At 31.3% G+C, this 15,956-nt stretch overlaps 3 protein-coding genes across 4 annotated transcripts; 1 reads left to right on the top strand and 2 right to left on the bottom strand.

The window, feature by feature from the left end:
* The first annotated feature begins 1,605 nt into the window (after positions 1-1,605).
* Positions 1,606-7,960, top strand: LOC119832215 (histone-binding protein N1/N2). The gene is made up of 9 exons (XM_038355855.1): positions 1,606-1,817; positions 2,142-2,317; positions 2,448-2,551; positions 3,386-3,558; positions 3,731-3,824; positions 4,235-4,372; positions 4,637-4,711; positions 4,982-5,226; positions 7,517-7,960. Exons 2-9 carry the CDS (start codon positions 2,142-2,144, stop codon positions 7,697-7,699), a joined length of 1,188 nt encoding a protein of 395 aa, XP_038211783.1. The 5' UTR covers positions 1,606-1,817; the 3' UTR covers positions 7,700-7,960.
* Positions 7,961-10,851: 2,891 nt separating this feature from the next.
* Positions 10,852-13,784, bottom strand: LOC119832531 (prostaglandin reductase 1-like). Of its 2 annotated transcripts, none has more exons than XM_038356190.1 (2): positions 13,569-13,784; positions 10,852-11,975 (listed from the first exon to the last, which is right to left on the bottom strand). In XM_038356190.1, the coding sequence occupies exon 2, from the start codon at positions 11,946-11,948 to the stop codon at positions 10,938-10,940; it is 1,011 nt and encodes a 336-aa protein (XP_038212118.1). In that variant the 5' UTR covers positions 11,949-11,975; positions 13,569-13,784; the 3' UTR covers positions 10,852-10,937. The 2 variants fall into 2 exon arrangements, with proteins under 2 accessions (XP_038212118.1, XP_038212119.1); XM_038356191.1 differs by lacking the exon at positions 13,569-13,784 and adding an exon at positions 13,335-13,414.
* A 1,705-nt stretch (positions 13,785-15,489) lies between these two features.
* Positions 15,490-15,948, bottom strand: LOC119832548 (prostaglandin reductase 1-like). Its single transcript, XM_038356212.1, has one exon. The coding sequence runs from the start codon at positions 15,943-15,945 to the stop codon at positions 15,631-15,633; it is 315 nt and encodes a 104-aa protein (XP_038212140.1). The 5' UTR covers positions 15,946-15,948; the 3' UTR covers positions 15,490-15,630.
* Between the last annotated feature and the right edge of the window lie 8 nt (positions 15,949-15,956).

Here is a 15,956-nt window from a genome sequence, read left to right as displayed (position 1 = left end):
TTTTTTTTTTTTTATTAGTAAAAAATGATATTAAATTCTTCAAAAATAATATTATCCTAGAAAGGTATAAAGTATATTATAGAATATCTTAACTGGCCAAATGCGAAAAGGTCGAAAATGAAACTATAACGGGATTACTCCTTTTTTTTAAGTGCATACCCACGGCCTCCGGGGGAAAAGATCCTACCGAACTATACTCTACTGTGTTCCGTAAAGCCGCTTTACTGAAGGGGCCACGGGAGCTGGTTATAATTCGTCCGCGACCTAAAGTAGACCCTTAGTATTAAATACATATACTCTTTGAACGGGGTACAACTTACATAACATAAATATATTGGAATGTAGAATCGCTAAAGGTGTGAACCAGAATTTAAAATATCTTTGGGTGTTAATTAATTCGAGATGAAGAACAAATTGTAATAAAATATAGCCAACTATACAAGTGACCTTAACTGAGAAATTTTTTGAAAGAATAGTAGTATTCTTTCAAAAAATTTCTCAGTTATAATGGTATATATATGGTAATAAATAAGTGACCTTAACTTTAATAATGTACATTGTAATTTTATATGTAAGTGTAGTATAGCATATGTATAAACGTATGTAATTTTTTTATTGGATCAATTTTATAAAATTAGGTTATACGATAAAACGCTTCGAAAAGTTATAACAATAGAAAAAATATAAACAAACAATAGTTGCAAACAAAGTTGAAATGCATGTAGCATATTCTATGGTAAGTAAATTGCGTTAGGGATACCATTTCGAAGCTATTTAGTTTATAATTGCATTTAAGTATTGATGTTCAAAATATACTACATTTAATTTAATATTTTAGCTCAAAGTCATTCAAACAGCAATTTTGTTCATAACTGGAAGGACGTAAGAAAATGAATTTCATAAACGTTTCTTAGGCATAAGTCGATGGAGATGAAGATTCTAATGCAATAGTTAACGTCTTCTTTTACTTTAATGTAATAAAACTGAGCTGAACTGGTGGTTCACCTGATAGTAAGCGATCACATCCCCCCATGAACATTTACAAAGGTATTGGCGCCGCAAATGCGTTGCATAGACAATAAGGAAAGTATTGACGACGGGAATAAAAGAATGGACTGCGAATGATGAAGAAAAGGATACGTATCTCAAACTTTACTGGAGTAAACTGTAAAAGAAAATTATGTAATGAAATATTCTAAATAGTTTATATGTGAATTTATAATTTTGTGAAAGTTTTGCCAGTCGCTTCATCATTATAGTGTTTTTAACTAATATTTTGTCAATTTATTTCGTTTTCTTATTTTGTTCCGAGATTATGACATTTATTAGTTATTACTATATTATATTAGCTGCTGCAAATATAAGATATATTAATAAATGTTATATCACTTTTGCTTTATTTGTTAAAGAAATGTCCGTTAAACTGTTGCTTTTTTTCCGTTATATCATCATCACTAGATTATTGACACATTCATTCAATACATAAGAAAATGGATTAATTATATTATGTACTAGGTATCTACTTTATTGAATAAATAAATTGATTATGGCAACAAAATTTTTGACAATTGACACATGACATATGACAGGTGATTCAACTTTCACCGGTCGTCGGTTGGCCTGCGGCCATCATTCACGATTTTGATTCACGAAAGATCTCTCGACACATCTTCGATTTCATGACGCTGTCGGTAACAAAATAATTTAATTTTCCACATTAACTCAGTATATATCTGAATAGAAAAAACGAAAAGCGGATTGGAGATAAGCGCAACCCGTAATATTAAGTTATTCTAGTCTTGAATTTGTTTTTAAAGGTGAGTAAGTATGACAAACAGCAGATTAGACGCACACTTCTTCGCATTTTATGTTTAGTTCTCTTGTATAAAAGCTGATTTAATGCTCTGAAATTTATAATATTCATAATAATTAGTCTGTAAACGATGATTTTGCTGTAAAGTCTCACATTATTGTTGTCCACGTGGTATGTGTTGAAGTTCTATTGTATTATTTATATATGTCAAAAGCAACCGTTACATTTTGCCGGCAAAAGTTTTCGTTTTCTCACGAATCCTGTTTGTGGGTAAAATAGGTATGTACGTTCGTCCGTTGTTTTAAAGTTTTAACGGTCCTTGTAACAGATGGCTGACGTACCAGAAGTGACTACTTCTTCTCCAACGGAGTTGCTGGCTGTGGGGCGCAGAAATCTCGCCGTGAGAGACTACGGGGCGGCTGTCGAGAGCTTAGCTAAGGCTTGTGAACTGCTAGCCAAGGAACATGGCGACACTGCCGATCAATGTGCTGAGGCTTATTTGTGGTATTGTCTTTGTTTATAATTATAACACTCTTATCATAAGTTTGACTATGTTTCAGGTGTTGTTATTTCATAGTGAACATTTTAAATATTTAATGCTTGATTTTCGTACAATAAAATTATTTTTTATCAGGTATGGCAAGGCTCTTCTTGGTTTATCGAGGGAAGAAAATGGTGTTCTTGGAGATGGAATGCCTGGAACAAACAATGCTGAAGAAGATGATGATGAAAATGATGGTATGTGTTGTTTAATTGAAAAGTTGACTATATTTATTAGTAGCTGTTTGTCCCAGCGTAGTACACTCATTGGAGATGTAGCTTGTTAATGGTGTAAGAATTTTTTAATTGGTCCAGCAGATATTAGGTGAAAATGTTACAAACATGCAAAAATACAAAAATTTTCTCTTAATAATATTATTGAGATTACTATTATAGTATTTAATCATTTAAGGACTTATTTAATCTTCTGTTACGTGGGAATTAATCTTACCTCATTTCCTTTTTACTAAGTGTAGAATGCAATACACAGAAACAATACATTAGGAAACATCTTCTATTAAGTGATACTAGAACATCTTGATTAATCTAGTCACATTTAAAATGGGAAAACACTTTTGAAAAACATTCGAATACACTGTCAAACTGTTAGCGGACTGTTGACTGATGAATCATGATATTTAGACAGTTGCAATTATGTAGAGGTGATCTATTTGTATTGCTGCTGTAGTAACAAATAAATTAATATAAAAAATATGCAATGGCTAGCGTAGTAAGTAATAAATTGCAATTTTTTATTAAGTTTCACTTTAGATTGTTTGTACAGAATCATTATGTAGCGAGTTTGGATTACACTTGATTAGTTTTTTATTATAGAAAACAGAACCTCGTAAATAGCTCTGCATCATAGTCCAGCAGGTTTTCTGCCCTTCCTTAATTCAAGGGATATTATATTAAGTGCATTGATTAATTAGCTAAAGCCTTGAAAGCATTTGATGTAAAATATGTTCTTAGGTACTATTATAATATCACTTTATTTACTTTTTTTAAAAATTTCAACGTAAATATGTGCAGAACAAGAAGAAAATGGAGATGAGGATGCAATGGAAGCAGATGGGGAAGCTAATGGAGATGTCACTGAAAAGGAGAAAGAAGATGAAGAACAGAGTGCAGCAGAATCCACCACTAAAGAAGAAGCGGCCACAGCTCCAGAACCAGAGAGTAGTGTACAAGATACTGAACAGCCTGTGAGTAAATAAAATATTAATATTATGCTAAAGTGATTTCTTCTTCAATTTTTATATAAAATTTTTAACTTTTCTATGCATAAACAATCATAATGTTCTTAAACTTCTAAATTTGTTATGTTCTGCATAATTTTTTTATTATGTAATTGAATTCATGTTTTTTTTTCTTTAGGGTACATCCAATGGAGAGGCAAATGATGAATCAATGGTAAACCTTGACAATGAAGATGATGTTGACAATCTACAGTTGGCTTGGGAAATGTTAGGTAAATTTTATTACAACTTTAGAACACATTGTTGGTAATAAGTTGTTTTTGACAACATGCAATTTGATATTATATGCTTGCATACCTACCTAACCTCTTTTATCTGCTTTGAGGTTCAAACTGTTTTCTCTAAGTATCTTACATGTATATGTATCTACATATTTAAAACATATTTTAAATTAAGACAAATAATACAAGTGTGCGGAAAAGTAAAAAAAATTGGAGTTCAAATTTCAAACATATGAATGAGTCAAATAAAAATATTAAATAGTTGTCGTTTATTTATGTATATTAGAGGGTACTCTCAAATCAATAAATAGTTTATAGATAAATATAAAAGAGAAGAAGGTCAAGTAATTTAGTTGTATTAATTTAGTTAACTTTAACTTAATTTTAAATATCAATTTCAGATCTCTCTAGAAGCATACTAGAGCGCCGTGCCCAATCAAAAGCGGAAGGAGTTCGCACGTTGCTGGCCGATGTCCACCTCGCCCTCGGTGAAGTAGCTCTCGAGAGTGAGACATATGACAAGGCAGTTGTTGACATGCGTGAGTATTGTGCTTAAATTCCAATTTTTATTATATTTTTTCAGTGATTGATATTTCATTAAAAATTGTGTTTAGTATTGCAATACAAAACCATTTTTTCTATACCTTTTCAAACAGACTTTAGTTGCTGTGCTTACATGATAATCTCTGCTTAATATATATTATTCTTTGTCTATGTGTTTAAGATAATATCTTATTGATTATTGATTGTAATACATAGAATTGATTTGTTTTTATAGTGATGTTTAATAATTTGTTTTACAGTGAGCTGCTTAGAAATACAAAAAGAGTTATATCGCAGTGATGATCGGCGCATCGCTGAGACACATTATCAAATTGGTAAAAATTTTATTGGTCTTTCATAAAATAAATATTTAAGTGATATATATGGATACAGATCCTAGAATATTAAGTTACCTTACAAGAATAACAGATTTATGTCTCTTCTCAATTATATATTTGTTTTCAATCAAAAACTAAAAACGTAAAAATATGACAGCAAATACATAAATATTTTCTATGCTTACTTAACAACTATTTTTAGATAACCATAACAAAATAGAATTTTTATAGTAATATACATTATTTCAAACTAATTTTCACTCGTAGGTCTCGCGAATTCCCTCGCGTCCAACTTCGAAGACGCAATCACGCACTTCAAGAACGCGGCGAACATTCTAGAGACAAGAATCAAATCATTGGAGAGTCCCACCGCAGCTACTGAAGACGCGACAGTTAAGAAATACTCGTCAGCCGATCCCTTCTATTCAGTCGAGGGTGAAATTAAGGAGTTAAAGGAACTTCTGCCAGAGATACAGGAGAAGATTCAGGACATGATGGATTATAAGGCGGAGGTAAGACCTTGTGAATGCATTGAGCAAACTAGGGACATGTTGAGAAATATGATTATCAGGGAGAAGAATATGTGTCATATTGAAGTAGAAGCTTAGGTTTAGGTTATCAATTTTAGGTTTATTGTAGGGTGTTTTGTATTTTGTGAAGTTGATTGTGAATAAGATTTGATTGGTTTTCATCCTGTTTTGGCTTGCCATCATTTGTTGTTTGTGTTTTTTATGTTACTTTTTTCATTTAGCAATAGGGGGAAGTTATTGTCTGTGATGTTTGCATTCCTATTTTAGTGTCATTAGGATTATGTTTTTACTCTAATATTAATGTTATGAAAATTGTTATTAAGATAACTGTTACAATAGAAGATGAAGTAAAATTCACATAACTTCATAAAATTACAAAATATGCTTCTTAATACTGCTATTATTATGAGCCATAATAACCATAACATAACTGCTATCTCATAGTGCTAAATATCCTAAGGCTGACTATTAGCTGATAAGTGTTCTGCCAATCATTCCAATTATGCTATAACCCGCGCCCATAAAGAAAGGAATCTTAAATTGAGATACATTCTGTCTCTCTTACACATAAGAACTTAACCAATTGCTGTCTTGCCTTATCTTAAGACCTGGAGTACTATTTTTTATTCTTTTCTTTCTTAGCGCGAGTTGTGTTAAATTCGAATTCCATAGACTGATAATACTCACTAGTATAGTTATATATTTATGGACTGCCAAATCAAGACTGAACTTTTTTATCTTTTAATTTTGACATTCTGCTTATTCTTTGGAAAAATTGTGATGAATGATAGTGCCTTTTTAATTGATGCTACAGCAATTGTGATTTGTGATATGCAAGTAAATCAATAAAATGTAAAATGTTATGACAATTTTATTTTCGTAATAATTTTTTTAATCTATATAGACGAAGTATATTTATGGAATATACTCACATAAGTGTATTTTCGGTTCTAATAAAATATCGTATGGATCTTTTTAAACTCACTTGGAATATTTATTTTTATTACTCATAAGTTTCGTTTGTTAGTATCAAGGCTCTTGTGTCGAATGTGTTGTCAGTATTATGTTGTATGTAGTCAGTGCCTTAATCTCAATGCTTTAGCGGTTAGAATGTAAGTTACATTGTATTGTTATACCACAAGGCCATTATTGTATTGTGATTTTTAAAAAATAAACATGTTCAAAATTAACGCGTGTTTCATTCCAGTGGACCCAATACATTGATGGCCATGTGGTTTATCTTAGTGGTGTGTGGCCATTGATGTTATTTTTGTTAACGATTCATATATTAATTTAATGTATCGGTTATTTGAGAGCATTAGACATAAATTAATGTTTCTATATAGTAAATGTATACTAATAGTATAAAGTTTAAAAGTTGGTTTGCTTGAATGGAGTAGGCTCAGGAACTATTTCAAAATCAGTTCACTGTTGGATATTTATTTGATTCCTCATAGCTATAGGCTAGTTATGTTCCACGGGCAATTCCATGGTGGATCGCTAGTATGGGTATGTTTGTGAATTATGGTTGAATAACATATAATATCCTCTAAACTTAGATTATGAAGAGGGCGTTTTTGTATGTATGTTTGTAGTGTTTTCACACAAATACTACTGGACGATTTCAATACTTAATTCACCATTAGAAAGCTGCATCTTCACTGAGTGATATAGGCTATGTATGTACCACGATGAAGCCGGGGCGCTTTTAATAAAAAAATTACCTGTTAGATTAGTGATTCCTTGAAAATTTTGCCGTGGGTACATAGTTATTTTTCCTGACATCTCCCAATTCGAATATCGTTTATAAGAATAAAAATTAAATGTTATTCAGAATATGAACTGTTTCATAAATATTTGATATAGTTATTTCGATTATGGTAATATTATTTCTTAAGAAAAAATCTAAGTTCAGAACACGTGAATTGAGAGCATGAAAGTATGATTTAATATTTTGTTGCTTTGCGTAAATAATTAGCATGTCAAATGTTATATTACACCTAAGGCCAGTTCATAGACATAGTTTTTGTTGGGTAGAAATGGGACAATCTGTAAACTGTCAGATTTATTAGAATAATTTGTAAGTTTTTGTAGTTCTATGTGACATCTCTACTTTTGCTATTTAATCATGAATTTGAAATGAAATCAACACAAGCCACAACATCAAAACGTCAAGTTTCCATTAATAAAGTCAATAAAAGTAATGTAGGTACTTAGTATAACAATAGTAGTTATTACCAAATTAAATACGAAATAATATTAATTTTTCCAGACCATAAAGAGAGTACGAGAAACGTTGTGTCCGTCAAACGGTGAGAAATCTCAAAGCAACGGAGCCAGCTCATCATCAGAAGCGAAACCGAAGCCAGCGGCTTCCGACATTTCACATCTCATCCGCAGAAAACGCAAGCCCAGCGAGACTGAAGAACCGGCACCTAAAAAAGTTAATACGTGAAATAGTTTTAACACCTATCTCTGTAAAATAATTGTTGACTACGCTCTCAGTAGGGAGCAACATTTGGTGTGAGTGCGAACTGACTGTAAACTGACACGTGATATGGCATTTGACCAAAACGTTTTCGGAATTTAACGTGTTTATTTTGAATACTGAAACGTTCCTTTTTATATTTAGGGACGACGTTATTCTTCTAATATGTGAAGGTCAATTTAATAAACAATGCGGTTTCATAATTAATAACGTCTTAAGATGAGTAATGTTTAAGTGTTCGGAAATTACAAGAAACGAATAATTTTTTATTTTATGAGAATAATAATTTTTAATAAAGCGTACAGCAGTAATTACAATGCATGTGACGAATGAATGAATATTTCATAAAGTAAAACCCATCAATATGCCTAAATATATAAATTACTTAACGTGAGTTAGGTCTTTTTTAGTATGTACCTAATTTTATCATCATGACAAACCACAGAATAAGTTTTTATTTTCAGTCATAGATATTTTTGAGTGATTATTTTTTTCATTTGTAGGTTACGGGCGGTTATAGATATATGTTTTTAGTGTTTTTAGTCTCCTCAAACGACAATATCGCCGGTTTACAAAAGCTAGTAGTGATATGTTGTGCCGAGAATCTTGAATTATTTATAAAATTCTCCAAATCTTCATCCTATTTCTAACCGCTTGTCTTTGACTAGATCGAGGGGATACTCCGATAGTTGCTTCTTAATAACTTTAATTTAAAAATCAACCTTTCTCGTTGAGATGGGGCTAGTGGAAAATTTGATCTAGAAAGGCCCTTATCACCTATATATAAATATAAAAACCTGAAGTATAATAAACGAATATTTTTAGTGGATTTATAAAATTAGTACATACGTTTAAGTGTAACATTGCCTTAAATAATTAAAAATAAATTAAGACGTAGATAATATAAAACCTCCATCATGAAAATCTGACTGTATTTATTCTAAATTATTATCTGATAAATTGTTTTGACTGAGAATTGTATCTATTGGTTAATTGTTTTTGCAGAAGGCTTAAACATTTAATTTGTAAGATTACTGAATAAGATAATATGTAGTTTAAATTTATGTTGTTTTTAAGATATTAAACATACACATTCATACGTTACTTTTATTTTTGTATTCCATTTGAGTTTATTTATAATACCTTATAAGTTATAATTATATACTAGTCATATTTATATACTAGTCGGATCCTGCGACTTCACTAGCGTGGTATCTGGCTGAAATGCGTATGCTTATGTGCTTATCCAGACTATTATATCTATCTCTGTACCAAATTCCATACATTTACCATCAGAGGTCTTGGTGTGAAAGTGTAAAAAGACCCATTCAAACTTTCGCGTTTATAATATTAGTACGATAAGCAAAAATTATTTGTTCACTAACTGCGCCCCGCGGTTTCACCGGCGTAAGTCTGTATGTCCGTGGGAATATCGGGATAAAAAGTTGCCTATGTGTTATTCCAGCTGACCGGCTCTCTATGTACCAAATTTTATTGCAATCGGTTGAGAATTTTTTGCGCGAAAGAGTAAAAAACATCTATACATACATACATCCATCCATACTTACAAAGTTTCTCGTTTATAATATTAGTAGGATTTCAAAGATCAAAATAATAGCTATCAATCTGTAGTAAACATCGTCTATAAATATTAATTTAACAAATAAAGACACCATTTCGCAAATCGCGCAAAAACAGACGTCTTTATCAATCTGCATGACTAGTCATTTTTGACGATAAAAATACGTAATGTGGTAGACATTACTTATTTGTATGATGAGTCATAATTAGATTGAAGAATTTTATGATATTTGTATGTCCTGCGTCTCTAGATAATCGTAATTGTAAACACTAATTATTTTTTATATAATGTTCATCAGTAAAGAAAACTTATATTGTTCTAACACATACATAACAATATTATTTAAGTTATATTTAAATAGTTATGGAAAAAAGTTTGAGCAATAATATGCTAAAAAAAAAACAAATGTGAAATAAAGTAGTGAATTGTGTTTTAAAAAACTAAAAAAACATGCTTTAATGATAGAATCGTCTAAAATATCTCACGTTATATCCATATGCAAAAAAACTAGAGAGATACGTACACACATTATTTAATTCTTCTTATATTGTTATCAAAATAATAAGAAAAATTGCATTGTCACCAATCCTTGATAAGTGTACTTTGGAATTAAATCTATCTGATTAAAGTGGGTCAAAATCGAGTCTTAAGGGGTCGGTTTCATACAATCAAGAAAGTGAGAATATATATATTTTATAAATTACCAACTACCTTGGTTGCATTCGCTTTATGGACACGATTCCACAAGTTATCAATTAAATATAGTTGAATGATTGTTATCGTGAGTGTACAGGTACTTCACTCTTAGCGATAAAATTTCGAATTTATTCAAGTCACGTTGTTTAAAACAGGTATGTAATTTAACAAGCAACTAATAATTCCTGGTGTCAAATCTTAATTAGTATTCTATGCGAAACGGTATTTGTTCAAAACTTGCCAATATATTAACAATACATTAAAATAAAGCGTAGGTAATTACGTAGCAATATTTAAAAACATTACATAAAATGATGACAGTGTTTTTCAATATATTCTTATTTTATATATACTTTATCTTTTATTTTCACACGAACGAGGAATAACATAAAAAATATATTACTCGTTTTCTTTATATTTAATTAACAATGAAGATGAAATCGGGTTAATTTTTGTAACACAAAAATGAAAATCTATTTATATCTTTTATATATTGATGTTAGTTAAATGTTAGATACAAGTCGACCATTAAATAACCACGTAAGTTTGTAAGTAATTGAACTATGAAGAATTTAAGTAAAATAACAACGTCAATTATAATTAACACGTCTTGTTTTTGAAGGCAATTTTCTGCAATAATCCATATAATTTACACTTCGATTCGTATCTATATAAAATCATGACCAATTTACATAATATTATAAATTCAATGTCTGCCTTGCTTATTATCTTGCTCTTTGAATTATCTATCTTGCACTTAGTAAATTCAATTAAATTTACCTTCCGTTTGTTTCTTAACTTTGTGCATTTATTTGAATTGGAGCAGAAATAAAAGAATAGATATGAAATAATAAACCTTTATTTTAATACATAACATGGAATATTTAGTAAATGCATACAGTGCAACATGGAACGTTGAAAGTAATATTAAACTTTAACAACAGCTTTTCCAGTGTTTTCCCCTGCAAGCATTCCGATAAATGCATCGTACAGTTTATCAAAACCCTCTGTAACATGACTTCTTGTTTTAAGCTGTCCTTTTTTAATCCATAGCCCTAAATCAGAGAACGCCTCATGCCATCTATCCTTGGGCTGAGACCAACGTGATACAATAAAACCTTCAATTTTTAGTTCTTTGAATACGATAAACGGCTGCACAACTGTCGCCTTTGGCATTTTTGTATGATCATCATTATATGAGCTAATACTCCCGCACACGGACACCCTCCCATATTTGTTCATCTGTCCCATTATAGTGCTACTTATTTCTCCACCAACATTATCAAAGTAACAATCAACTCCTTTCGGAGCAGCCTCTGCTAGTGCTTTGGCTATATCAGCTGTCTTGTAGTTGATTGCTTTATCGAATCCTAATTCCTTTTCCAACCACTGCACTTTGTCATCTGACCCAGCGAATCCAATCACTCTGCAGCCCTTAATCTTAGCTATCTGACCTACGATGGATCCGACAGCCCCAGCGGCTCCCGTAACTACAACAGTCTCACCAGCTTTAGGTTGGCAGATTTCAAGGAAACCAAAGTAAGCAGTTGCTCCAGGCATTCCTACGGCACCGAGGGCAACTTCCTCGGGTAGACCGTGTAAATCAGGCAGTTTATAAACTCTACCAAAAGGATCGGCTGTTTCGCCAACTATGCTATAATCGCACCAACCTTTATGAGTAACGACTTTTGTGCCTGTAGGAAACGAACTGTTCTTTGATTCTTGAACGGTGCCAATTTGAAAACTAAACTGGTCATAAGGAACAGGTAGAGCTGAATTATAAGCACGAATATAAGGATCAACGCTAATCCAATCAGCTTTAACAACGAACTCGCCCTGTTTCAACGGAGGAAGTTCATATTCGACTATTTCAAAGTCATCACGCTTTGGAACTCCTTGGAAATGTTTCTTAACTACGTACTTTCTTGCCTTTACCATCCTTAATTCTTGCAAGGATGTCGTAACCTAAAATGGATGAAAAATCTATTAAAAACATTATTACAATCAACGTTTGTTTAAATATGCACATAACAAATGCCTTGAAATAAAAGAAAAGTAGGTATTTAATATTTGCTTTCATAGCATAAAAATACTTCATAAATTTGATATTTTCCCCATTTTTTGGGCGTTGCCACGGTTTGTCAAACACGTGAGTTCAAATCAAGTGATCGTGATCGATTTTTTTCTATCCTTAAAAAGATATATACTGAATTTAAATTCTGTTACATTGTTTTGTAAGGACGTTATATTAACACAGTAACTATCGAATATGGCTTGTACCTAACAAGTTACATTTCAAATCGCATAATCGTATGATCTTGCAGCTTACAAACGGCTGCATCTGTTTACAAAAGCTCGGCATTGTGTATTAAGAAGCGACTCTAAATGTTTACAAGGAGCTCCTACAACCTATTTTTGTGTTGTTTATAGAATGAAACGATTGTAACTTAACCAATAATTTCTGATTCCGAATTATCGGCATATTTACTGCGATAATCCAAAACATGCTGAGCATTTGTTAATGTTGTGTTGTGTACTTAAATGGCGAAATTATATAATTTACTTGACGTTAAAGGAATGAGCTGGAATAATCGGTAATAACTATAATATCATGCAATGGGATGGAACCGATGTATATTAAGTTATTTTTTGTTCAAACTTGATTTTAATAGTTGTATTCCGATTCAAGTAGGTTCTCTACATAAGGGTGCAATGGTGCATTTTATATACTAATGTTAGTATATAAAAAGAGAAATGTTTACATGTGTAAACCTTTCTCTTGAATCACTCTATTAAAAAAAAACCTCAAATCCGTTTTAGTTTTAACGATCTAACCCTAAATGGACAACGGGTTTGATGTTTTGTATTTTTATACCTATCTTATTAAGTTATCATATTTAATAATTTAGAGATTGATTTGTTTAATGTAATAGTAGGTAATATAAATAATGCTACTTATTTAGTTGTCTACTATGCAATTTTCTATATATTGTTTTATAATTTAAAACGGTCTGTTACATATATATAATAAACAGAAAATACTTTAAATTAGAACGGGATAGGTTATCATGTAAAAATACAATGATAATAATGTATTAATTAATATGTATATATTAATTAATATGTCTACTTTGTATTAAGTATTAACCTCAAACTATTTTAAGATATATAATTAAGGTAACAGGCTAACGATAGATACAGATATACACCTAGTTTTAATAAAGTTATACAAAAAATCAAACCGAATTATTAATATTTACATAAGTAGGTAAATATAACTTTTAATTGAGTTGTGATCAATTTAAAATGCTTGAACTAACTCACGGCTTCTGTCAATTTCAAAGTCACTCGGTCACAGGGGCGTTGTATGTTTGACCTTGGATGGGCCTCTGCGATTCATCTGACTACATGCGTAGGTATTTAAAATAACCAATTGAGTACAACATAAGTTTGACATTATTGTATCAATATATTCAATACAAACGTTGGCCCAATAATTAAATATAACACTCCAAATAGGCGAATTAAACATAAATAGGCATGAAAAGTTTCACTTACCTCAAAAAAAGAAATGTTATAATATTGATTGGACACTAATACTAATAACGTTTTTTTTTATGAATATTGATTAGTTTCACAACGGCGCGGGCGCTCAGGTTAAGGTTATTACAACAACTTCAGTAGACTGAACAGTAGTGTTCGATGATATTCCTGTGGCTTTATGTTTGTATAATGTTGCGTGTATCCTTTACACATTACACATCACACATAGACGCTGTTTTGTTCACATACGGCGCGCATGTGTGCGTCGGAGAGCTCTTCGCTATTTGCTATTCAGACTTCTTCTATTCGACTGTATCACTAAAGCGGACGGAATGGTAAACGTTTTTAATATAGAGATCCTATATACAAACCTATTTATATATTTTCTGTGGTTTAGTTTAAGCAGCGTTAAAAATAGTAATGGAATGATTTTATTTATAGAATGGAAAAAAACGTTCATGAGCCGGTATTTGAACACAATACTGAATACATATCAACAATTCAATAAACAACAATTCGTCGTTATTACTTAATAATTACTATGCCGTAACTTGGAGCCAGACGGTGAATATTCATAATTATTTTAATATATAATGTATAAAAACTAATAATTTAAATCCATGGAAAGATTGTTTAATCTTAGCTATTAAAATTATTATTTCCTGCTCTAGATTTTACATACTTTTTAATCTTGGTTGAAAAGCTATATTTTAATGAACACAACAAAAGCCATTGTATACCATTTTAAGGGACATCATCAATAACTATTTATGATGATATTAGATTTTTATGTTTGCTTGTTGTTGTTGTACGTTTGTTATATTTGCAGAAAAATTACTGAAACGATTTCAAAAATCTTTTATTATTAGAAAGCTGTATCTTCACTGAGTGACATACGCTATATATGTCCCACGGGCGAAGCCGGGGCGAACAGCTATTATTTATTGTTATTAAAAGAATTTGTTAATTATTCTGCGTCTTTCGCCTTTATATTTTTAAGTATTTCAAAATTACAATTAAAAATCATTAACGGTTTATAATAAGTACCTAGGTGTATTTTTATATTGAGCAAATTAGGTACCTAAATTTGCATGTCTCTATTTTCACATTTCAATGTCGATTAAATTTTACTTGTGTAATTAAGTACTTAATATGTGCCTCTTCATACTTACAACTGTATCGTAATCTGTGGCACTGGTCGGTCATTTTGTAGTAAACATATTGAATAATAAATACTAGTTACTCCTTTTTTAGTGTAGATTGTAGGTATGTACCTGCCATACAGAAAGAGTTGATTCTCTTCTATATGTTTCTTTAATATTTAATTAATAGTTGCATATAAAAAATAATATGTGCGAATTACCTATGCACATAGACAAACAATAAATCGTCTCATCTCGTAATAGGCACTACAAGGCTCAATCTCTGAGATGTTCATGGGCGGAGGTGATGGCTTACCATCAGGCGAACCACCAGCTCAGTTTCCTGCTTATGGTATAAAATACAAAAACAAAATAGATAAGATAATATGTATTGTCTATTTATTGTTACAAATGTGGGATTCTTTTCTACTAATAATTTTTAAAATGCAAAATGGAACTTAGTCCTCGTGCTAGTAACACAATTCATAACCAATTCATTCCGGGCCGATTCAATTAATCAGATACAATTTTTTAAGGTAATCGTATCATTTTTTATACTTCTACTAGCTGCGCCCCGCGGTTTCACCCGCGTAAGTCCGTATCCCGTAGGAATATCGGGATAAAAAATAGATGTTGGCCGATTCTCAGACCTACCCAATATGCTTACCAAATTTCAGAGGAATCGGTCAAGCCGTTTCGGAGGAGTATGGCAACGAAAACTGTGACACGAGAATTTTATATATATAGATGTTATTATATTGTGTGAAGGTAAATAGCTATTAACAATATATATTCACTTTAATTTTAATTTATCACATGAAAAATTACATTAATTAATATTAAAACAGCCAATTATACGTACATATAAATAGATATTATAATAATGTTTTAATAGTTTATTAAAGTGTGCCAAACATTGTGATGAAATGTGAATATCATATTTTAACCACAGCTTTCCCAGTGTTCTCCCCTGCAAGCATTCCAATAAATGTCTCGTAAATGTTATCAAAACCTTCTGTCACGTGGCTTTTTACTTTAATCTGTCCATTTTTGATCCACTGCACAAGATTAGAGAACGCCTCTGGCCATCTATCCTTTGGCTGAGACCAACGAGACACATAGAAACCTTCAATTTTCAGTTCTTTAAGGATAATAGTGGGCTGTAGAACTGTCGCTTTGGGCATTTTTGCTGGATCCTCGTTATATGCGCTTATACTACCGCACACAGCAACTCTTCCATTTTTGTTCATTTTTCCGATAA

This window comes from Zerene cesonia, chromosome 15 (assembly GCF_012273895.1).
Source record: "Zerene cesonia ecotype Mississippi chromosome 15, Zerene_cesonia_1.1, whole genome shotgun sequence".
Taxonomy (NCBI): Eukaryota; Metazoa; Arthropoda; class Insecta; order Lepidoptera; family Pieridae; genus Zerene; species Zerene cesonia.
This window is presented reverse-complemented; position numbering and strand designations above follow the sequence as displayed.